Source organism: Hakea prostrata, chromosome 10 (genome assembly GCF_041222555.1).
Source record: "Hakea prostrata isolate BN-2017 chromosome 10, UWA_Hpros_2, whole genome shotgun sequence".
Taxonomy (NCBI): Eukaryota; Viridiplantae; Streptophyta; class Magnoliopsida; order Proteales; family Proteaceae; genus Hakea; species Hakea prostrata.
Genome location: NC_142609.1, coordinates 22,158,338 through 22,184,362, shown reverse-complemented (window position 1 = coordinate 22,184,362; position 26,025 = coordinate 22,158,338). Strand labels below are relative to the sequence as shown.

General features: G+C 39.1%; 1 protein-coding gene across 1 annotated transcript; it reads right to left on the bottom strand.

Moving 5' to 3' along the window:
- Positions 1-20,808: 20,808 nt before the first annotated feature.
- On the bottom strand, positions 20,809-21,234 carry LOC149002293 (uncharacterized). The gene has a single exon (XM_089138682.1). The coding sequence runs from the start codon at positions 21,232-21,234 to the stop codon at positions 20,809-20,811; it is 426 nt and encodes a 141-aa protein (XP_088994808.1).
- Between the last annotated feature and the right edge of the window lie 4,791 nt (positions 21,235-26,025).

The following is a 26,025-nucleotide window of genomic DNA, read 5'->3' as shown; positions in this document are numbered from 1 at the left end:
TGTTTTGTTGTCCTCATCATCATTTGGTTGGTTGTTGTTGTCTTTGTTGTCCTTGGCATCATTTTGAGGACATAGTTAAAATCACCATGTGATTATATTAATATTATTTTCAGATTTGTTTTGTTACAACTGATCTATTAATCTACCATAATGATGCTTCTTTTTTTGTTTGTTAGATGGCAGAATCACAATCACAATCCCAATCAACTCAACCAAGAAGAAGGGATACAGCCAAGTGGTCCAAGGCACACTCGCATTTGTTTTTGCAGACTTTGGTCACCCACCATAGGTCTGGGAAAGGAGGAGATAATGGTCTTAGGCCAGCTCAGTTTGCAGAAATTGCAAACACGATTAATGTAACACTCCAAACTTCATATGTGGCTGATCAAATCAAGAACCATTATAGAGTGTGGAGGGCAAGAATCAAGGCCCTAATGGACCTCATCAAATGCAGCGGCCTTGGGTGGAATGGTGAAGAATCAAGGTTCGATGGACCTGAGCACATGTGGGCTTCCTTTCAGGTATGAACAAATCTGATTTTTAGTCAATATGTTTCATTGGAAACACTTATTTTTTGAAATACATTTACATATCAACATGTTTGTATTACATTTCTTGTAGAAAACTGAAGAAAGGTTTTGGAAGGACACGCAAGTCCTACCCATCCACTATGAGGTGCTTACGTGGTTTGGCAATGAAATTGCCACAGGTCAAGATGCGGGTCACCCAACTACTATAGGCATTGATGATGTGGACTTGGCTGACATGACACTAGAGACCGATGGAGAGGGAAGTGCTCAACCAACCCCGAGTGGTCGAAGGTCGACACCTCGAGGTAGGCCAACATTAGAGGCTGCTGAGGGATCTTCAAGTAAGAAGAAGAAGGCCAAGACTACGGTTGATAAGATAGTAAGTCCCTTCAAGCAGTTGGCTAATGCCTTTGACATGTTTGTGGAATCGGATTATCTCCCAACTATGTCAAAAAGGCTTACAGAAGCACTCAAAGCAATTCCTAGCCTCGATGTTCGTCGAAGAATGGCAGCCAAGACTTACTTCATCAACCACAAAGCTGAAGCCCAAGTTTTCTTGGACTATGATGATGAAGAGAAGTTGATAATGTTGGATGAGCTGGTTCCTGTTGCCACTGGATCAAATGTACCCAGAAACTTGTTTGGATAAATTGTTTTGTTTAAGTTTTAACTTGATGCTTTATGATGTATTTGTTTTCTTTTGTCCAGATATTTTTCTTTTGGCTTCTGTCATAAGAAGTGCTTAACTTCTTTGTTGCATGAATTTTTTTGGACAATTTGTATAATTTGCTAACATATATTGTAGTAGATGTGTATCCTACATGTCATTTCTTGGGTGTATAATTTCCTTGAGTAGCTTGTTTTATTTTATGTCAGATTTGTGTCTCATTCTATAGCTTCTTTGCATAGGTGCAGGTCATAGCGAAGTAACTTCCTCTACAAGGAATATATTTGTGGGTTTGCCTGTTTCTCCATGGTCTTCTCATTATTTGTATGTTCAATGTGTATGATGATGAATGGACGTCCATGAAAGACATTAGGTGGATCTACTGGATCTTCTTAAGCATTGAGGTCTCATGTAAATAAAGCACTCTAATGTTGTCAAAGCATAATGCATAATGCTCAGCAGATTGAGATCTTGCAGCAAATCACAACTGGTTGATTTCGTAGGAAAGTGTTGTAGCTTCTAGAGAGGCAGCCATCAAATCCCACCCAAAGCAAGGGATAGATGTAACTAGTATGCCGTTGGATCTGTATTCTGTACACTCTTGCAGATTAGATTAAAGCACTTGGATGGTGTCTTCCTGATTTTTTATACTGCAATGCAATGGAGGAAACAGTCCAATTCTTTGTGTTAGGAAATATTAATGTGTCAATTCAGAACCTCCAAATCCGATATGTAATGCATCTGATGTTGTCCATGAAAAAGCTATGATGGTGTTGATTTTGATTAAAATTTCCTTGGATTGCAGGTTTTGATGGAGTTGAAATCCATGGGGCTCATGGCTACTTGCTAGAGCAGTTCATGAAAGACCAAGTTAATGACCGAATAGATGAAAGACCAAGTTAATGACCGCTTCCCACTTGAAGTTGTTGAGGCTGTTGGCAATGAGATTGGAGCTGATAAAGTTGGTATTAGGCTCTCACCTTATGCTGAATATATATGGAAGCCGGGAACTCAAACCCAGAAGCTCTTGGCATTTACATGGTTGAATCTCAATTTAGACTAAGAAACATATTCATTTTGAAAAACTGTTTGGTTAGTAGTTTGCGTTTAGATTTTTTTTTTGAGCACCTTGTTGATTTTGTCGTGGGTGATATTTAAAATTTATCTTAATCAAATTAACTAATATGGTTTATGCAGAGCCGTGAACCATTTCAAGCAACCCATTTGGGTAGTTTTCACTAATTCAAGAAGTTATGGTTCTTCCAATGGTATCAACTGGTTTTTTTGATTAATTAGTTCACAACATGATTTAGTTTTGATCCATCATGGTCATATCTTGGTTTCAGGGTGATTGTAAGAGTCCAAATAGGCCTTGACGTTCCCTGCAATTCAGCCATATGGCTTAATTTTGAGTTTTATTTTGGATATCCTCATTCAACTCTGAGATCTTTTAGTGGATTTGGTGCCAATATGGTTTAATTAAGTGTACATCTTGTTTCAAATTAACGATGAATACCCTTTGTGAAGCTCTATTAGTTTCAAAGTCTGTAACTTTAGGTTTCACAATATGAAGTTCTCTTTTCCTTTATTTTCAAGAAATCGTTTGAGGGAATCATATCAATGGTAGTGCACAGAACAATACCGTTCACATGAAATCATCATTTTGGACTTTAGTTCTCTCTACCATTTTAATGACACCTTTTGAAGAAAATATTATATGGGCGGTGTTAAAGGTAGACTTCTTAATTCCTTTAGTTGGAAAAGCAAAACGTGATACACACAACCAAACAGGCCCTAAATCTAGACTCAAATAACCAAACAGTTTTTCAAGGTGAATCTATAGATTTCAAATCCACAGATTTAGGATAACCAAACAGTTTTTCAGGATGAATCCATAGATTTCATTCCACAGATTTCATTTCATCAGATTCAAGTAACCAAACGGTTAATTTTTTCATTCATGAGTCCATAGATTTGAAATCCATAGATTTGAAATCTCATTTCATTTCAAATGGCTGGATTCACACAACCAAACAGGCCCTAAACTAATCATTGGCACTCCAGAGAACGAGGTTTGGCATTCCCTAGGCTATCTCTTGGTGTTAGTGAAGGATTTTGACTCTAATCATTGGCATTCTATCTAAATCATTGATTCAAGGTATGGATTCTCTTCTTTTTCTTCTAATCTACTCAACCATCTATTAAATTCTATTCTTGGGACCATGGCTGAAGTGCTGCAACCTTGCAAACACTTAGCCATGAGCTTTCCCCTTTCAATTCCATGATTATCACCCCACTTTTGCTATGATATACTCCCATTAAGATTGCTTACATTGCATTGCATTGCTTTGATTCCCTTCATTTCAACCTATTCTTTAGTTCAAATTGAAGTGTAGATGTATGCTAGATTGAATTACTATTGATTCATGATCCTAATTTGATTCTTATCATCCCCTTGATTGATTCCCCATCAATTCTTACTATTGCAATCATTCCAATTCAATACGTGATGTTTAGCATATAAAACATAGGGTTTCGATTTGGGTATTCACAATTGGACCGTTGGATCGTGATAATTTTTGGTGTGTAGTGTCCCCATATTGCCATAATCATGCCTTCCAACTTTCATGTCGATTGGAGCACCGGAAGATCAGTTTTGGGCCAAATCCCCAATTCTACCCGTTATTGTTAAACTTTGGTCGACTGCTTGGTCGACTGACAGTCAACCAAGATATGACAGCAACTCGGTTTGTGGCTGAAATGCTTCGTTTGGCCTCCGATTTGATTGCTTTCTTCTCTAATGTTGATTATATGTTGTCTAGGGTACAAACACTGACTTTTGGGGCTGTTCTTGGTGACTCTTGATTTTATTCCCGACTCGATTAAGGTAAGGATGGTCGTTACCTCAAGTACGTTGATTATGCAAATATACTACTTCTTTGGAAACTTAGTAGATATACTTCACATGTGTACTTCTTAGCCTTGTATGATTATTGTATGCATTTTATCAGTAATAGTATGTTATATGTCATTCGGAATATCATGCTTAACTATTCTTTATGATTATGTATATGATTAATCATGTTATGATATGCCTTTGTTTATATGATGAATTATTGATCATGTATGATATGATGAGATTGAGCTTGTGAATGACTACGTATGACTTGGGATTGGGAAGTGTCCTACCGACACTTCTGTCCTTGGACATCGGAGGGAATAGTATGGGATATTCTCCGAAGGTGTCCATCGACACTTTCCCGGTTTATTGGATGACATACATAGGATTGTCTAGGTGTATGGCTAGGATTAATCCTTGTTGTATCGACCCTGAATCAGAAGGGTATTGAGACCGAACGACCCCTGGTAGGGTATGGTTGACAGCGCTCAAGACCGGTAACCACCCCGTGAGAGGACATAAACCATACCGCGGATACTTGAAACTTGCCATTTATTGGTAGGGTTGCAAATGGATAGACATGGGCTCACGGGCGCTCAAGACCAATAACCAACCCGTGAGAGGACGTGAGAGCTTCCCGTTTACCATTTGTGGATGACCAATAGGGTTATGAGTCCGTAGTCCGAGTTGGTCATTGCCATAGGATACGTTGACTCTAGTGTGAAGGATACGGAACCGAGTTGGTCGGTGTCATAGGGAAAGTATCCGGATCTGACATGATACGACTGAGTAGATGACTTGCATTGGGCTAGGCTTTGCCGTGACATGCGCCAATACTTATACCAATGGTGATGTGAGAGAGTGGTGACTTAATCTCCAACCATGGTTTTTGATGAGGACTTTACCCAATTACCACGGCAGACCCAAGATATCATGTATGATTGAGGGGGAGTGACAGACGACCTAAAGAAGTATGGTGCTATGGCTTAAAGCATGTCTACCTTAGAGACTAGCATACATAGAGTTAGAATCATATATCATCATTGTCTCATACCATCTTGCATCATATCGTGATTTGTATCGTATGAATTGTGTATTATGAAACGACTTGCCTTGCTAAGTTCTTTTGAACTCATTCCTTTTGTGCAAATTGTTAGATTATCCTGCAGGTGTAGAAGACTCTGATGGTACACTCTACGAGACGAGCTATGATCCTGCATACTACCCTTCGGGTGATAGCTACAATGAGAGTCAGGGTTATTGTGCCGAAGAGGATTATTGTTCATACCAGGGTTAGCCCCACCGTGGTGAGGGAGCGGCCGTGCTGGGTTCACTTCGTCCACACTTATGAAGACATAATCATTAAAATAGAAGAAACCCTTGCCTAGTGCCCCATTTCCCTAGATTACTATTAAACACTTGGATATGTTGTATTAACTCTTATGGATTTATTCTTGATACTAGTTGTAACTAAATTTGATTAACCACTTTCCGCTGTTATTGAAGGAGTGACTCCTGATCACTCTTTCTCTTTTGAGATTATCTTAATATGTAATTGATACTTGATAATTTCTGCACTCTGATTGATTATCTTTTCTTATTCACTTGATCTGATTATGACTTGCTTAGAACATTGATTATATTGTTCGTGATTATGTTATCGTGTATGTGGGAGGCATGGCCGCTCGATCCTTGATCTTCGGGTTGTGGAACACATTCCTGGGTATGCCAGATAGGATACCGGCTGGGTGGATGTGACACCAATGATCTTCATACTTGATCATAGCTATGAATCTTATGATTTCACCATGAAGCCATGATCATTCTTTCAATGATTTCTCTAGCATGTTTTTCATGTTAGATTCATGTATGAACTACTGTTATGTTCTACTAGAATGAGATCTTATCATCTCTAGTTCCTCTCTTGAGTTCATAGCATGTTTTCATTGAAAACTATGATTTTTACCGAATTAGAAAGTCATGCTTCCAAATTAGTAAGTATTGTTTTTGACCATTGTTGGTGTCTAATCTATGCTAGGTAGTCTTAGATTATTGTTCTTAGTGATCCCTTGAAATTTCGGAGTGTTTTGAAACTCAGAAGATGAGTTTCGGATCAAAATTCAGATTTCTGTTGCGTACTGTTCAGGTGGTCGATTGGAACAAGCTACCACTCAATCGACCAAGGATGACAGTAGCTATGTTCTTCGTCTGATTTGATTCGTTTGACCTCTGATCTTTTAGGCCTTTTCCCTAATATTGTATCTATGCTTGTTTAGGGTTTATTTGCTAAGTTTGGAACCATTCTCTTTGATCTTCGAATATTCATCGAAGCTATTTAAGGTAAGGACAATTGTTTCCATATTAACATAGATTGCGTGAATCTTAGTTTCTATTTTAGGAATTTCATAGATTCACTGCCATTCTTATACTTTCAAAGTATGATGCTACTGCTGTAAGTACTTCAAGTACAATAGTACCTTGTTCATGTATTTCTTTATTACTTGAATCATGTATGATTACTTATCCTTGCCATTTACATATGCAATTGATCATGTTTATATGTATCTTTCTATATGATGAGATATCAGTTGTGTATGTTAATGACTGAATTGGGAATATGATTGATTAGGTATGATTTGGGATTGGGGAATGTCCTTTTGACATTTATGTCTTTGGACATCAGTGGGAATAGTATAGGATATTTCCGATGGTGCCCTTTGACACTATCCCTGATTATTGGTTGTCATACCTAGGGCTTGTCTAGCGATGTTTGGCTAGGATGTCCCTATTATATCAGACTTGATTTGGAAGGGCATTGAGACCGAGTAACCCGTGGTAGCAATGGGGATTTATGGGCGCTCAAGACCGGTAACCAACCCGTGAGAGGACATGAATCATATTGTGGGGGCCATTTATTGGTAGGGTTGCAAATAGTAGACTCGGGCTCATGGGCGCTCAAGACTGGTAGCCAACCCGTGAAAGGACATGAGAGCTTCCCGTTTATTATTTGTGGATGACCAATAGGGTTGATGAGTCCGTAGTCCAGGGCTACGCTAACTCTAGTGAGAAGGATACCGGAAAGGATCGCCCGGGGTGAGGAATGGACGTATCTAACTCTAACCTTATATAACCAAGTAGATGACTTGCATTTGGCTAGGCTTTACCTTGACATGCGCCAATATTTAGACCAATGGTGATGTGAGAGAGCGGTGACCTAGACCCAAGCTGTCACACCCCACCCGCCGGTCTCAGTTACCCGCCCGACAACCCGTGGAAGTGATCCGTCACAGGATCCACGGTCTTACCCATCAATAATAATAAATGCAAGTAAAGATAATCATGAGCAAAAATAAGTTCAATAATTAAATAAAAGGATTACAGAAGTCCAAATACTTCAATAAAATAATCAAGAAAATAATAAATGATCAAAAAGAATATGGGTTCAGCAGGAGCAATCAAAAAGAATTAAATGATCTTCTTTTCGGTTTCTTTCTCTAAAGCTAAAAACTTAGACTCAAGTTTATCAAGGTGAGGGGTTCTCCAATTCTTCTCCATACGATGGGCAAACTGCCTGACAACCTGTCTCCTCCGCCCATCAATGGGTGCTATAAGCGCACTCCATGCACTTGCAGGAGCTCCCACATAGGCTATCTCCATTTCCCATTACCGGTGCCACATCCTCTTCATACGATAAGGCTCCTTCATGGGAAACCAATCCATCTTTCGACACATATCCTCCATCTGTACAGGCTAATATAACATAGAAAAAAAAATAAAGGAATGAGTTCTGATGAACTCAGTAAGAACAACAATAATTCTCATCTATATGTCAAACCATCAGAAATGAATATATGATATGTATGAAGTGCAAAGTATGAATACCGCTAAGATCTAACCATGCAAGTCTCTAACAGTTGACATGCTTTAAGATATACACTAGCCCTCCTCTGGGTAGGTCTAGTCACTTTGATCCGGCAAGGACTGGCTACCTCTATAGGGATCCTGGGTAAAAGGGTAACTCCACACCTGGCTCTCAAACCATGGCTGGGGTTAGGTCAACACTCTCTCACCACGACCATTGGCATAAGTACTGGTGCATGTCAGGGTTTCTAATCCAATGCAAGTCATGATGGTAACATAGTACATGAAGTCCAGATATATCCCCTATGGCACCAACCAACTCGGTTCAATATACTTCGCAACCTAGGAATGAGAATCCTCATGGACTGGCTACCGCTATTGAACTCCATTCCATAACCCTATGGTCATCCACATATTGTTGGGGCGGAAAGCTCTCATGACTCTTCACGACACCCGGTCCGCTCTTTGGATGTTCATGAGCCCAACCCTAATATATGCAACCCTACCATTGTATGACCAACAGTGGACCACAGAGTTTCTGTAGGTACTGGTTACCGCTATAGGATGAAATAGAGTCACATCACCGCTGTCACGGGTTATCCGGCTTCAATTCCCCTACCAAAAGGGTGGTAACATGTGGGGTACCTAGCCATGCAACTCTAGACTCTTCCTAGGTATGTCATCCAGTAGTTATGACAAGGCTGGAGACATCAATGAGCATGTCCATACCATAGCCCTCTGATATTTCAAGCCAAGATATCCCAATGGAATACCCTTTCCATCAGAACCACAAACCATCATCATCATCATACCACATTTATGATTGATAAAGCATATGTAAAGACAATACAAACAGCAAACATATAATAAGATTAGCATGATATTCATGGTTACAACAGTATATAAAGTGAAAGTACAGTATTGAAAGACACTGGACTAGCATGTTCAAGTCATTTCATAAAGATGAGGTTGTATGTCCTTACTTGTAAATAAGTAGAAATCCTCTAGATTGCAAACCAGAAACAATTATAAAACTTTTACTTGAAACAGAGGACACCTATAAACAACGTTACAATAATATGTAAGTCGAATTAATCAAATCGGACAAAATCCAAAAGTTACTTGGTCACTGAAACCAGCTAGTTGCTTGGGCCGGTCACTTAGGCTGAGCGACCGCCACTAGTGACCGCCCAAAAAACAGTGAGTTTCAGATCTGAAACTCAAGCTTTTGATCATCCGATTTCGATCCGATTTTTGAATGATCATAGTCCGAATTTCAAACCTAACACTCCCACAACCAAGGGTAATACAAAACCTAACAATTGACACCAATTTGGTTACCCAGAATCCTCCCTTGACTAGATCAGTCCTTTTCACGAAAGCATGATTTCGTTTTTGGACCAGATCTCATCAGGATCATTAAAAAGGTAGGTACTGTAATAGGAGGATCATGAACAACCAAAGAGGAAAACAAATCTACTTTAATCATAGTCAAGAGTAGAGTATGAGTGAACATGGAATCACTTACCTCAACCAGATCAGCTAGAAAAGACAACATAAGCTTCCAGATCACTGACAGCACTTCGGATCACCTTCCAGCACGTCTCCACTGCTGCCTAACCTCCAAAAACAGCAATCCCGAATATAATATTCGTAAAATAGACGAGGATTACTATTTATAGAAGTCTGGGGGCAAAATAGGGCAAAACCCAGCAACCAGGATCAGGAGGTCGCTTGGTCCAATCAACCGCCACTAGCAACTGCCTCCTAGTATATTGCTATAAAAGGGTGCTTTGCTCAGGGGGTTGAAGTCCAAGTACAACCTAACCCTAATGAACACATGGGGGAGGTCTTACCTTCATTCTGGACATCTCCAGACATCACTTGCCTTCTAGAGGTCCAACTACCAAGCAAGGCAGACTCTTCAACAAGAGAATCCAGGTCCATGGGTCCAGGGTATGGATCATGGACTTCTATCCGGACACTCCACAAATTCACCAGGCTTGACCTTTGGGTTCTCGGACTTGCAATACGGATCCCGAGTTAGACATACAGGGGTTGTTACATCAGCCATGGAATGTCCCGAGGGGTGCAGGATCCAACAACTACCGGCAGAGCCCAAGATACCTAGATGGTTGAGGGAGAGTGACTTGACTACCCAAAGAAGTATGGTGCTATGACTTAAAGCATGTCTACCTATAGAGACCAGCATACATAGAGTTAGTTTCATACATGCATTGTCTGTCTCATATCATATTGCATCTGCTATGTTTTGCTATCATGTTATTTATGTTGTCATGGAATAACTTGCCTTGCTGAGTTCTTTCGAACTCACTCCTTTTGTGCAAATATCTTTGTTAGATTATTTTACAGGCATTGACAAGTATGGCCATCATGAAGCACAAGCCGATGATGCATACTATTGTCGAGGTGCTAGCAGTTACGAAGATTACGGTCAAGATCCCCCGTGTGATCATGCTGCGTACCAGGATTAGCCCTACCTTGGAGTGGAAGCGATCGTGTTTAGTTTCTTTAGTTTATGTTTATGAAGATATACTTTATAAGACCGAAGAGACCTTAGTTTAGTTTGATTATCTCTTTTCTATCTTTTAAGAATCAGTTGTAATCTTTCCTTTTAGTTTTCGAGCTACATTTCCACTGTGATATGTGGAGTGATTTTCCACACACTCTACATTTTTGGATTATTATATATATTGGTATCATTCTTTCCGCACTCTGATTATATTGTCATTCCCTCTACTTATCTTGATCTCTTGTTTGTATAATGTTACATTGATTACATCTTGTTCATGATTATGTTATTGGGTATGTGGGAGGATGATTTCCTCGATACTTCTTTTGCGGGGCTGTGGATCACACACTAGGGTATGCCAGATAGGGTACCGGCTGGGTGGATGTAACATGCATATCCAAGGAATTATTGCTCCAAGTGAGTCTACATCCTGACCATCTTAAATCCTCAAGCCCCGCCTTTGCCATACAAGAAGCAAGGGGTATAACAAAGCCAATACTATCTTCAACACCACCTAACTTTTCTATTAGATTACAATGGCCATTGAAGTCACCTAGCAAAATCCAAGGCTCTTGCAAGTCTTCAAAGAAATGACGAATGCTATCCCATAGATCCTCTCTCACACCGGCCTCATTATAACCATAACACATGGTGGCATAAAAGCTCACAAAAGACTCCAAAATGATCAACAATGAACAAATTGAAATCTCTTGAGAAGGCACTGAACGCCCACTTTGAGTCATCCCAAAGCACCCAAATCTTGCCAGATTCATCATGCTCATAATTACTAGTACACTTCCATCGAGGGAGGAAAGATCTAGCCACCACCTCAAAGCTTGCACTTCTCACTTTTATTTCCATTAAACCAAAAAACATAAATGTATGTTTGTTAGCCCAATCAATCACAGATCTTCTCTTTCCTAAGTTGACAACACCCCTTGGATTCCATGCCCCCAACTTCATCATAAATTGCTAATGAAAGTGGGATTCAACACTAAAATCATCTTAATAGGACTTTTGTCACATCCACCCAGCCGGTACCCCATCGAGCATATCCAGGTATGTGATCCACAGTCCCAAAGATCAAGTATCGAACAACCATGCCTCCCACATACGCGATAACACAATCATGAACGATAATAATCATGGTTTAAGCATATAATAAAGAATCATGAATAAGATAAAACAGATAATCAGAGTGCGGAATAAAGGTGATACCAAGATATATATAATCCAAAAAGGAAAGAGAGAGAGAGAGAGATCAAAAGTCACTCCCTCACATAGCAGCGGAAAGTAGTCAAATCTAGTTAAGTTACAGAACCAACTTAAAGAGTATATCAAGAAGGTTAAATTATAGATCCGGTCTTAATAAGAATTCAAAATGTAACATTAAACAAATGTTTCTTCGGTCACATAAAACACATCCTCATATGTATAGATATCCGAAGTCCAATATAGCTGCTCCAACACTAGTGTCAGGCTAATCCTTGTGTGTAGCATAGTCCTCTTCGGTACCCTCACAATAATCTTCATAGTAGCCACTACCCTGAGGGTAGTGTGGCTCATCAAAGGGTGCTTTGAAGGACGTGCCATCGGACTCTTCAAAACCTGTGGAATAGTCTAACAAAACAAATGCACAAAAAGGAATGAGTTCAAAGGAACTCAGCAAGGCAGTTAATCCATAATACATAAACCATATGATACAAGTCATAACATGATGCAAATGATATGAGACAGATGATGCAATTATGATTCTAACTCTACATATGCTAGTGTCTATAGTAGACATGCTTTAAGTCATAGCACCATACTTCCTTGGGTAGGTCTCAAATCACTCTTCCCTCAACCATCCAGGTATCTTGGGTTCTCCTATGGGACTTGGGTCCTGCATCCATCTCGGACAATTCCATGGTTGGGGTTTAGGTCACCACTCTCTCACATCACCATTGGTATAAGTATTGGTGCATGTCACGGTAAAGCCTAGCCCAATGCAAGTCATCTACTCAGTCATACCATGTCAGTTCCAGATACGTCCATTCCTCGGCCCGGGCGATCCTTTCCGGTATCCTTCACACTAGAGTCACGGATATTACTCACCGGACTCATCAACCCCATTGGTCATCCACAAATAGTAGACGGAAGCTCTCACATCCTCTCACGGATATGACTCACATATACATGATACATTATCATATTGAAAGTCATATCATAACATTGCATAATTCAAGTGTAATGTAAATAAAAATAATTAAATAGACATGATATACAAGAGTAATTAAACATGTTACTACTGTTAAAAGACAACTACAGTAGTCATATGATGTCTAAATAGAATTGATAACCAAAGCATATCAAGTTGCCAATCATCATTGAATAAACACACAGTCCATGTCATATGGGTATAACTGTCCTTACCTTAATCGAATCGAGAATAATAGCAAATACCACTTAGAATAGTCCCCAACTTAGAGCTTGAACCCTAGACAACATATATGCAACATTAGAGAAGGAAACAATCAAATCGGAGATCAAATGGAGCAAAATGAGCAAATGTTGAGTTGCTATTTTCCTTTGGTCGACTGACTGGTCAACTGACCAGTCGACCAAGCAGTCAACCAAGAGGATCAGTAAGGGCAGCATAGGGAAATTGGGCCCGAAACCGATCTTCCGAGTCTAGGATCGATCCAAAACTTGGAGGGAATGATCATAGCAATATAATGACACTATACAATGAAAATTATCATGATCCAATGGTCCAATTAAGAATACCCAAAATGAAACCCAATTAGGAATATCCAATGTTCTATATGCTAAACATCAAGAATTGAAATGGAATTTGTTGCAATGGAAAGGAATGATGGGGAATCAGCTAAGGAGGTGATAAGAATCATACTAGAATCATAAACCAATAGTAAATCAGACCTAGCATACATCTACACTTCAGTTTAGATCAATAAGACAAGTTGGAATGACAAGAATCATAGAAATGCAATGCTATTGATTGTATTGAATGCATAGCATAGCAAGAATGAAAAGGAATTAATGGAGATGAAAGGGGAAACACATGGCTAAGTGTTTACAAAGTTGCAGCACTTCAGCCATAGTCTCAATAGTAAGAAAGAGTGGAGGAAAGAGTAGATTAGAGAATGAGAGAGAGAAATCATACCTTGAGGAAGTAAATGAAGAGGGAATGCAATGATTGAGACCAAGAATCTTCACCAACTTCAAGAGAGGGCTTTGGGAAGCTCACTCCTTGAGCTCTGGAGTGCCAATGATTAGGTTAGGCTTCTATTCACGAGTTCCCATAAAGTAGGGTTAAAATAATAAGGAATTTGTGATTTTTGGATTTATTAATCTGCTGATCGACTGACTAGTCGACTGGCCAGTCGACCAAGCAGTCGACCAAGCCTGAACAACAACTTCAGTCAGGGAAATGGAAGGCCAGACTGATCCAAATTGAGTTGGGTTTTCTCCTACAAGTCAATCAACAAGTCTAGAATAGATAAGTACCTTCGGAACGAGAACGGAAGTGCATCATGTACTTCAACTACGCTCCCCCCTTCTAGGTGCAGTTTCTCACTAAACACTGACAGTGTATCCAAGTAAGGGGCATCACTGTCAATATCCATAGGCTCTGAGTCATACACCGAATCTTCGACTATGAGGGCCCACAAGTCTCTTCTTCCACTACTCCGGGTCTTCGGACCTACAAACACCAATGGATCCGGGTCAGGGTCAGGGTTAGGGTTAGGAAAGGGTTGGATTTCACAACTTCGATCTCTGTACTATTCATCAATGGTTCCACCTAAAAGAACTGACCCATCTGGACTAAGATCAGTTAGAGCCAACAAACGGTTCTGGCAAAAATTACCTCCCATATGGCCTCTTCCACGCCCACGATTGTTTAAGTGGGCCATATTTCCTCTCTCCTACCTAGCCAAGCCAAAGACATCTTGACTCCTAACTACCCTCACTTGTGATGAGTTTCTCCCATTCTGACTTGTAGACGCATCACCACGACCCCTGTTCCTATTGTGGAAGGTATGGTGACCATGATGATTGCGAGCCAAACCCACATTCTCATGAGCAATATTATCTTGATTCACACAAAGATTCCTCTCCATATTCCTTGAATATTCTCCAACAAATTTAGATTGGGATTTAAATTTTCCACAAAGATAGGGTTAATTGTCAACCCTTCCATATTAGGAACAACCACCAAAGTAAGATTATTCAAATCAATATTGTCATTTTGATTTGGCAACTTTGTAATGTCATCACCTTCCAGTCTAGTATCATATTCCTTAGGGCCGACACTCCCTTGTCGCTGCTCTTTATTGCCAGAAAATTTTGATGTAGCTTCTGCATCTTTCAATTCACCGGATGCAATATGCTTACCACGTCTGTTGCAACCTTGGACCACCATCCAACCATGATCGCCTTTGTCACATCCACCCAGCCGGTATCCTATCTGGCATACCCGGGATGTGATCCACAACCCAAAGATCAAGATCGAGTGGCCATGCCTCCCACATACACGATAACATAATCATGAACAATATAATCAATGTTTAAAGTAAATAATAAACAGATCAAATGAATAAGAAAAGATAATCAATCGAGTGCGGAAATTTATCAAGTATCAATTACAAAATAAGAAATCTCAAAGGGGAAAGAGTGATCAGGAGTCACTCCTTCAAATATAGTGGAAAGTGGTTAATCAAACTTAGTTACAGTAAATATCCAGAATAAATCCATAAGGGTTAAAGATGACATATCCAGGTGTTTAACAGTAATCTAGGGAAATGGGGGAAATGGGGCACTACGCAAAGGTTTCTTCTATTTTTATGATTGTTTCTTCATAAGTGTGGATGAAGTGAACCCAGCGCGGCCGCTCCCTCACCATGGTGGGGCTAACCCTGGTACAAACCATAATCCTCCTCGGCACAATAATCCTAACTCTCATCGTAGCCATCACCCGAAGGGTAGTATGCGGGATCATAGCTTGTGTTGTAGAGTGCGCCATCAGAGTCTTCTACACCTGCAGGATAATCTAACAAATTGCACGAAAGGAATGAGTTCAAAAGAACTCAGCAAGGCAAGTCGTTTCATAATACACAATTCATTCGATACAAGTCATGATATGATGCAAGATGATATGAGACAATGATGATATATGATTTTAACCCTAAGTATGCTAGTCTCTAAGGTGGACATGCTTTAAGCCATAGCACCATACTTCTTTGGGTCGTCTGTCACTCCCCCTCAATCATACAAGATATCTTGGGTCTGCCGGGGTAATTGGGTAAAGTCCTCATCAAAACCATGGTTGGGGATTAAGTCACCGCTCTCTCAAATCACCATTGGTATAAGTATTGGCGCATGTCACGGCGAAGCCTAGCCTAGTGCAAGTCATCTACTCAGTCGTATCATGTCAGATCCGGATACTTTACCTATGGCACCGACCAACTCGGTTCCGTATCCTTCACACTAGAGTCAGCGTATCCTTTGGCTCCCACCAACTCGGACTACGGACTCATCAACCCTATGGGTCATCCAAAAATGGTAAACGGGAAGCTCTCACGTCCTCTTATGGGTTGGTTACCGGTCTTGAGAGTCAGTGAGCCAAGGTCTATCCATTTGCAACCCTACCAATAAATGGCCCCTTTCGGGTATCCGCAGTATGGTTTAAGTCCTCTCATGGAGTAGTTACCGGTCTTGAGCGCCCATCAACCATACTCTACCACGGGTCGTTCGGTCTCAATACCCTTCCAATTCGGGTCTGATATAACAAGGATAATCCTAACCATTCACCTAGACAATCCTATTTATGTCATCCAATAACTCGGGAAAGTGTCGATGGACACCATCGAAGAATATCCCATACTATTCCCTCCGATGTCCAAGGACAGACCGACACTTCTCAATCCAAAGTCATACGTAGTCATTCACAAGTTCAATCTCATCATATCATATCAAATCAATAATTCATCATATAATTAAAGGCATGTCATAACATGATTAATCATATACATAATCATAAAGGATAATTAAGCATGACATTTCGAATGACATATAACATACAATTAGTGATAAAAATGCATATAATAGTCATGCATGGTTAAGGAGTTCACATAGGAAATATATCTATTGAGTTCTCAAAGTATAAGCATGTTTACATAATCAATGTACTTGAGTTAACGACCGTCCTAACCTTAATCATGTCGTAAATAAAATCAATGATCACTAAGAATAGTCCCAAAAGTCAGTGTTGGTACCCTAGACAACATACAAGTAACATCAGAGAAGAAAACAATCGAATCGGAGGTCAAACGAAGCAATTCGGCCAAGTACAGAGATGTTAACATCTCTTGGTTGACTGCCTTGGTCAACTGTCAGTCGACCAAGGCAATCGACCAAGACTTGTTAACAATGGGCAGAATTGAAGATTTGGCCTGAAACTGACATTCCGGTGCTCCGATCGATACGATATTTGGAGGGCGTGATTATAACAATATGAGGACACTACACACTAAATTTCATGACGATCCAACGGTCCAATTATAAATACCAATATCAAAGCCCTATGTTCTATATGATAAATATCAAGAATCGAATTGGAATTTATTGAAATTGTAAAGAATGATGGGAATCAATCAAGTGAATGTTAAGAATTAAGTTAGAATCATGAATTCATAATAATCTAGACCTAACATGCATCTACATATCAGTTTTGAATCAAGAATAGGTTGAAATGAAAGGAATCAAAGCAATGAAATGTAAGCAATCCTAATGGGAGCATAACATAGCAAGAGTGAGGTGATAATCATGGAATTGAAAGGGGGAAACTCATGGTTAAGTGTTTGCAAGGTTGCAGCACTTCAACCATGGTCTTGAGATCATAAATTGATAAAAAAAAAAAAAGAGTAGATTAGAAGAAGAATAAGAGGAATCATACCTTGAGTTGATAATTGAGGTGCAAGACTAATGATTGGAGTCAAGGATCTTCACAAACATCAAGAAAAGCCCAAGATAGTGTCAAACCTCATGCTCTGGAGTGCCAATGATTAGTTTAGGTCTTCATTCACGAGTTCCAAAAAGGTAGGGTCAAAATGGGAAGTAATTTTGCAAATTTTCGAAATTCATTACTGTTGGTCAACTGGCTGGTCGACTGTCAGTCGACCAAGGCTTGACAGTAACTTCAAGAGTGGATTTGGAAGGCCAGACAGATCCGAATTGAGTTGGGTTTTCTCCTACAAGTCAATCAACAAGTCTAGTTTCAAGAAATACCTTCAGATTGAGCACGGGGGTCCAATAAGTGCTTCAACTAATTCAATCTTCTTCGATGCACAGATTTTCACTAAACACTGACAATGTGCTCAAGTAAGGGGCATCATTGTCAATACCCATAAGCTCTGGATCAAGCATCGAATCTTCAACTAAGAGGGCCCACAAGTCTGTTCTACCTCCACTTCGGGTCTTCGGACCTGTAACAGTATAAAATCTTGGCCGGGTCAAGGTTAGGATAAGGCCGGATTTTACAGCCTTCGCTCCCATTCTCCGTAGACACCACCATTTGTACATCAAATGCAGTAGGAACGAATGAACAGGAGTTGGTATCATGGCCAAAATTTTTGCAATTATCGCATAGGGGTGGTCTCCAGTCGTATTGGACCAATTGAATAAATGACTTCCCACCTTCCTCCCCCACCATTATAGAATCACGGACACCATCTTCCGCATTGATTGGAATACAACATTGAGCGAATGATAATCTCTCCTTACGTAAGGTTCGCTGATCAACACAAATAGGGTGACCTAGAGTACTAGCGACAATACTAAGGTTGGATCTACCCAAAATTTGAGGCCAAGTTAGTCAAACCTAACCCAAAGTGGAAGCACCTTCTCTTCTCTTTTACTCAGTGACATATCAGGTACTCATGGTCTTAATATCAGAGTTCGTTGATCCACTGTCCATCGTCCCTCCTCCATGATTCTCTTCTCTGAGGCACAATCCTGAAACTCTAACACAAAGATACCGCTATTGAGAGCAAACACCTGCACTGCCCCCACATGAGCCCATTTCTTTTCTACAAAGCGACTCATGGCAGTGAATGATAATTTCTTCCCCAAAGACATAGCCAATAAGTGCATTCTCCCACTGTTCTAAATGCTTCATCATGCAAGTCGCTTTAGAAGTACCGTTCTCCATTTCATGTGGGACAAAGTACAGTGAATCATCATCTTCATCGTCCACCGCTTGACTTCTATTAAACAAACTTGCCCAAGTCCGATACGAATCATCCATAGCATTTGAGGGAGACTCACGCTCCATTGTACCCCCAGGAGGGCCTGAGGGTACAACGGAGACCGGCGGCTCGTCAATCATCAATCTTTGCATCAAACAGCCTTCCATTGCTGCTTTGCTTTGCAGCCGCTTCTCTCAAAGGACCTATGTAATATATCTTTGGGGTTAAAGATCAAACCCTGTGCGACGCGAACCAAGCCTGAACCCAGGTGTGACCCAACTATGGTCTATTAATAATGCTATTTGACCTGGGATTTGGGACTTGGGATTTGGGACTTGGGTTGTGGGTCATAGGCCTTGATCCAGAAGGCCCATTTTGTCATGGGCCCTAGAAAGCCCACTGTTGGGGAAAGTGTGGAGATGCCATTAGAGAGGCACGTTCACTTAGGGAGGTCAGCTGAATAGGTACTTTCTTGTAGGGACTTCAGCTGAATAGGTACCCTCACAAAGGGAGATGACATTACCCTTTCACCCACATCCTTTGGGGCTCTATATAAACCCATTTTCGAGTTCATTTTTAACACTGAATTTTTTTCCTCCTCTTTCTCTCCATGTTGGTTATTTTGTTAAGCGGTGAACATAACCTGATTACACCTTAAGTAACCGTTATGGGGTGCAATCTTAAAGGTTTGGGCTGACTGATCTTGGGGTGGAGATACATTTGCTACCCGTATTGCACAAATCGGGGTGTCCAAATACCTTAAAGAAAGTACCTCTGGTACATTTCAGCTCTGAAGAAATATCGTGATTACTACAACCTTTCAAGTGTTTGTGCAGATTCTTCTACAAGTTCTCAACAAGCAAACATTATGGAATTTCCTCCCTTGGGCTGGATCCAGCATAAGGGAGTTCTGAAAATTGGTGAGAAATGAAAATTTTCAACCACTCAAACAGTCAAAATGATATCTTGTACAGTCTCAGCACGATTCCAGAACATAGACAATAAACCCAACTGGTTAATTGGAAACATGATCAAGAACCCCATGACATCTGAAGAAATGGTTTTAGACCTTATCAAATGAAACTATGGAAATAAATATCACCTTTTGAAGAATCCGACCCTATCCAATATTCCTTTGAAGATCTCAGTCTAGTTGTGGATCTTATCAAATTCAGGATCCTGATTTAAGAAACTCCATCGTTCACTCTATTAAATAGAAACCACGACATGGTTGTCAGGCATATCGAGAAACCCACAAGCTCTATGCTTCTTGATTTTTCTGTAGTTCTTGAATTCAGATCCTTACCGTCCAAGCCTCTCGTCTATTCAGTCCGTCCGACCATCAGATGGGTGTCACGCTAACGGAGAGAATAGCAACTGTTGAATGCAAAGGCTGAAATGGAACCATATGTTTAGAAGAGGAATCACACCTTTTGAAAACAGACTGATTTGTTTCAGCCTTTGCATCCAGTGGTTGCCATCCTCTCCGTCCATGTGTCATGCATCCGACGGTCAAATGCACCGGACCCAGAACAGACTTTGACGAAGAAGATCTGAATCCCTAGTTCATGCTTGCTAACCCTAATAGTCTAGCTATTTCCAACTCTTCTTTATCTTCTAGGCCTGGGATCATTTTGAAGGGAAATAACTTTTGTTCCAGAAACAGGTATGGCGATAAAGCAAGAGATCAGATCTTACAAGCCCATCAATGCTAAGGGGATGACACCTAATTATGATTAAAATTAGGTGAAACTGGGTAGCTGCTTCATTTTCCGTGTTTTCTGAAACCTGATTGATTTATTATTCTATCCGTGTTATGACGAAAACCTAATATTCAAAAGCATGATGGAGTGTAAGAAGTAAGAACCCTTACCAAAGCAAAAAGAACATGAAATTGATCCAATAGAAAGAGATGAATCCTGCACCTCTTTCATATTAGTTAGGGCATCATTTATTATTGAAACACGTTTCACTAATGATGGAAGGAAGCAAAGGCACATAAATCAGGAACCCCATATATGGGAATCACAAGCCTTCAGGAGCTCATGAATTTGTGCTGCACCAGATTACTAAAGATAAGCCTTCTTTTCTTCTTCGTTCATGAAGGAGACAAGAGGAAAGGATTTGCCAGTCCCCACAGATGACTTGAAGTAGACCTTGTCACCCTCTAAGGTTATCTCTGCTACGCTAACCCACACCATTATCGCCTTGGCTTTCCATCCAGTTATCTTCTTGATCTTCCCTTTCTCCACGTACGCTGTGGTCTCAACACCATAGCTGGTCTTGGTGTTGAGTACCTGATTGAAATGCTCATAAGGGGCCTTACATTTCCACCAGGTGAAGCCTGTGGATCTCACCCTTCCGCATTCTTCCAATTCTCCCATGGGAATAACACCACTTGGGAATCCGCACTCTTTTGTTATCTCTGCTGAGAATCGAGCACAGGCTTCCTTCCCAACAACAATTTCAGCCCCAGTTCTTTCATCAGTAGCCATGTTAGATCAACTGGGTTTCTTCTTCACAGCTTATCGATGCTAAAAAGATGGATTTATAAATGAAATGAAAGGGTATTTATAGAAATATATGAAATATTATACTTGACAGTACAGATCTTTTCTGGATTTTGCTTGGGTAATGCGTCTCATGGTGGTGCCTGTGGTGCCCACCGTTGGATGCACGCCACGTGGACTCAGCTGCTTAAAATAAGGGTTGGTTTATTTAAAGAAAAATTGGTTTTTTACACTTAAAGTTAATTATATGCACACATGGTCTTTTAACCCGCTGTGATTAATGAAATCCATATGGTGTGCATCACCGCAACACCATGTCAGGCGCACCATAGAAGCAAGATCCAATCTTTTCATTTACCATATTCCCTGTACCACATTCATTGTTCAAATTTATAAAAAGGGATAATTACTTTTGCCACCTTGTACTTTGATTTATTACTATTGTATCCCCTGTACTTTTTAAAATTACTAATCATACATTTAACTTTGTCTATAATTACTATTGCCCCCTACTGTTAAGTTCCGTTAGTTTACTGATGATGCGGCATCTTTATATTTTCTCAAAAATCCCAAAATACCTTTATACTTATCTCTTTGTTTATTTACCGTTTTGTCAAGTTACAGTAGTACCCTTAATTAACTGTTATAATCCGTTTTATTCTAAAAATAAAATAAAATAAAATAAATAAAACTATCAAATAGAAAGAATGATTAAATAAAACTCAAATAGAAACCGAAGAAGAAGGAAAATCGAATTCAACTCAAATTGGAAACTGAATATCACCTAAATATTTTCAAAATAAATGAAGTTTAGTGAAGGTGGGAAACCAAATTGGATTTGGATTTTGCCCATTTTTTTAATTCAAAATAAATGAAGCTAAGTGAAGGCGGGAAACCAAATCAGATTTGGATTTCGCCCATATTAATTAAAATAAATGAAGTTTAGGGTAAAATTGACATTTAATTAGTTTTTATAAATGGGATAGCATCGTTTTTTGATTTCTTAATTTTAATGAAAGGCAAATTAGACATTACATATTCAAATTTAATGGCTACTTAACTAAGTTATAAGGAAGGGGGCAACAGTAATTTCGTAAAGAATAGGGTTTTATTAATAATAAAATCAAACTACAGGGGGCAACAATAATTATCCCTTATAAAAATAAATAAATAAAAAGTCATTGTTCAAAGAGGTTGATGATTAGAAAAGTAGCAAATTAAGGAAAGCCCAACTATGGATTCTCTACCTTGACAAGTAGAGGTTTTGCTCCCCTCACATATCTTTACCATACATTAGTAGGGAGTCCATTTTTTATTTTTCTTATTAGAATTAAGAGGTTGCCCCCCCCCCCTCCTAATAAAAAATAGAGAAGTGTGAGTGAAGCACATACCCACCTGTTAAGGAAGATAATTCATATTTTAGAAAGCCCTCAATCATTCTATGAAGATCTTGCTTTCGGTGGAATTTTGGAATGATTATCAAAGAATGTGTTAGGGTCTGTTTGGTTACATGAGTCTGAAGATTCAAATAGCTAGAGATTTCAAATCTATAGACATAATTCATAAAATTAACTGTTTGGTTAACCTGAATCTGTGGAATGAAATCTGTGAATTCATCCTAAAAAACTATTTGGTCAATATGATTTTTTGAATGTGCAAATGTATAGTGCTTTTAAGGCCAATTTGGTTACTCAAATATCTAGATTCATGAATGCGAGATTTATACCCATTTGGTTGTGAAAATCAGGATCACAAAATCTGAGATTCATCCTTTTACATAAAAACCTGAATTTGTAGATTTATGGGTATAATTTCACGCCTACCATAAAAGTGCTAAACATTTGCGCTTTCACAAAAATCAAATCAGCTAAATAGATTTTTAGGGTGAATTCACGGATTCCATTCCATAGATTAATCAAGTTAACCAAATAGTTAATTTTATGAAATTATGACTCCATAGATTTGAACTCTATAGACTTCAAATCTCTAGACTCATGTAACCAAACAAGCTCTTATAGTTAGGGTGAAACCCCATACCCATAGATCTACGGATTCACTTTTGTAATATAAAATGATGAATCTCTAGATTTCATGAATCCAGGAATTTTCAAAACCAAACTAGTATAAATCTTGCATTCATGAATCCAAAGATTTGAAATATCTGGATTCATGTAACTAACTAGCCCTTGAGTTATGTAATCCCTTAGATTTGAAATCTGTACAATGATGAATCAGATTTTTAATAATTGTTTGGTAACTTACTTATGTCAACTAATTCACATGAGGACCAATAATCACGTGAAGTCCAAAAATTTGGAATTATTGGGGTTTCGTGGTTTGAGGTTTAATTCCATGGAATCCCCCACATAGACCTTTAACTTAATAACACTTGACTCACGTAATAATAGACTAATAGTAACTAGTCTTTAAAGATGAATAAGATCACAAGATCTAAGGTAACCAAAAAATTAACTTTTAACAAATTACAATCTTATTGGTGATGATTCTACGGATTTGGAATCAAAATTAATGCACTTCTCAATAAAAACACATTAAATGAATATCAACAGAACTTGATTTTGAATTTTTTAATTCAATGAAAATTTTATTTTGAATATTTGAATTCTAATAATTTTATAAACTTTATTTTTGAATATTAGTAAGAATTCACATGCATATGCACAAGGTATTTGTCGCTTATTTAAAATCATTTATATTGATTTAAAATTATATTTTCCCATTTTTCTAAGCTTCCAATTAATCCAATATATTTTACAAAAAAAAATAATAATAATCAAATATTAAAAAATAATACATAAAAGAATTAGGCAAGAACAAGGAGAATTAAAATTCATTAGATATCTAGCATCAGTAGTGAACCTATTGTCCCTTTCATTTTTTTGCAGATTGGAAGAACTCGAAAAGAAAAAGAGAGTTGTGTGATGTGAAGAACTAAAGCATAACGTCAAAAAGTAGTGATTAAATATAGGGTGGGATCATGTCAAGTGACAAACTTTAGGCCTTTCTAAAGAGAAGAGAGATAACTGAAGGTAATCAATGCAAGCTCCCGACAATGTCATCATTCAGTTTCTTTACTCATTGCATTACCTGTCGACTAATTTCAATCAAGAGGAACAAATTTTTTTGGCAACATAAGAATTTTGATTGTGGAAGGCATAGAGATATTTATTCTTTTGGATGGAGCTGGAGTTGGTATGATACGGAAGATTTTGTACCCGACTGGTTTGGACCCAGGCCAAGACTAAATCAAACACTTGATCGGGACAATTACCGACTGACTTAAGCAGGGCGTTTCTTATGCTGAACCTATATGGCAACAACACTTAAGATGGAAGGTCAACTCAAAGCATTACTGAACGGGACCAACGACAAGGAGACGTAATCTCATGAGAAACAGCAGCCCTCGTCGGGTAAACTTACCAAATCCAGAAAAAGTAATACATACACTATAAAAGCAAGGACTCACTCATTTGGTAAGCATCCAATACATATTGAACAAAGCTTTGTGTAGCTCTTGCACGAGATTTTAATCTGTTCACCGTCTGACTTAGCCATCGGAGGTGGCTGCTCGGCATACGAGCCGGTCCGCGTCTAACCTTTCTTGCAAGACTCATCGTCTCAGGAGCGAGAAGGGGCTTAGTTGGAACCAGAATTATAACTGTGACGCATCATTGTGCAAAGGAGGAAGTAAACTAAACTTGGGAACTTGTTTTTTTACCGTCGTAGCCTCACAAGCTCTCTAACTTTCTGTTGTTGTTGATTGTTGATGGCTAATGAAGAAGAAACAGGTCTATTTGTCAACATTGCAGTTGAAGAAGGTCGAGTGACAATGGTGCACTTCACTTGCGTACAGAGTGTAACAGAGATAAGGAGAATTCCAGTGTAAGCATAACGCTCCACGGTAATAGTAACGATCTTCTCATCTCTTGAGAACCATATCCTGCGCTATCGTCTTGCCTTATGAAGGCGGAACCTTTCAAATTGACATTAGATTGCCAAGCAGGTACCCTTTTGAGAAATTGGTAGAGATGGACTTCCCTAAGGGCTGGGTAAGGGCAACTTTAGAATTTATTTATTTATTTTTGGTAATAGGCGATTTTATATATATAGGGGATGGGGATATTACAAATGTTGTTTGAAAAGGGCTGAACCCACAACTTCTTCACTAAGAGGTATGGGTCTTACCAACTGACCAAGCTAGTGGTAATGAGAACATGGCTCTGGAAAAGCTTTGTTATGGACAGGAAATATTGAAGTGGCTTTTGTCATCTTCTTCATCCTTGTTAGCTTCTCTTTCTTTTTCAATGTTTCGTTGTGAAAACAAGAAATTCTATGAATATGTATTGTCATAAAAGCTCTCATATTTCATCACCTCAAAATAATAATAATAATGGTGTAGAGAAGATTTGATTCCTCCAAGAGAAAGTAGTGGCTTTTGCTACTCGTGGCACTCAATTTCTTTGGTTAAGATGCATATGAGGTTTATAATAATTTGCCTTCCGTGGGGGAGAAGAGGAAGAGGTTTCTAAAGCTTCTTGGGGCCTTAAAATTCCAAAGCTCAAGTGACATCATATTCCTCAAGATGATCTCAGCAGTTTCAAAGACTCGCTAGAATTTCTACAATCAGATTCTAATCAAATTCCCACCAGTCTGAGGTTGATATCCATAATCCAAGGTTCAAGGATTTTTTTCAAGATATCTGCAAGAAAAATTAAGGAACTCGTTTCCTTTTCTTTTGGTAATATAAAAATAAGG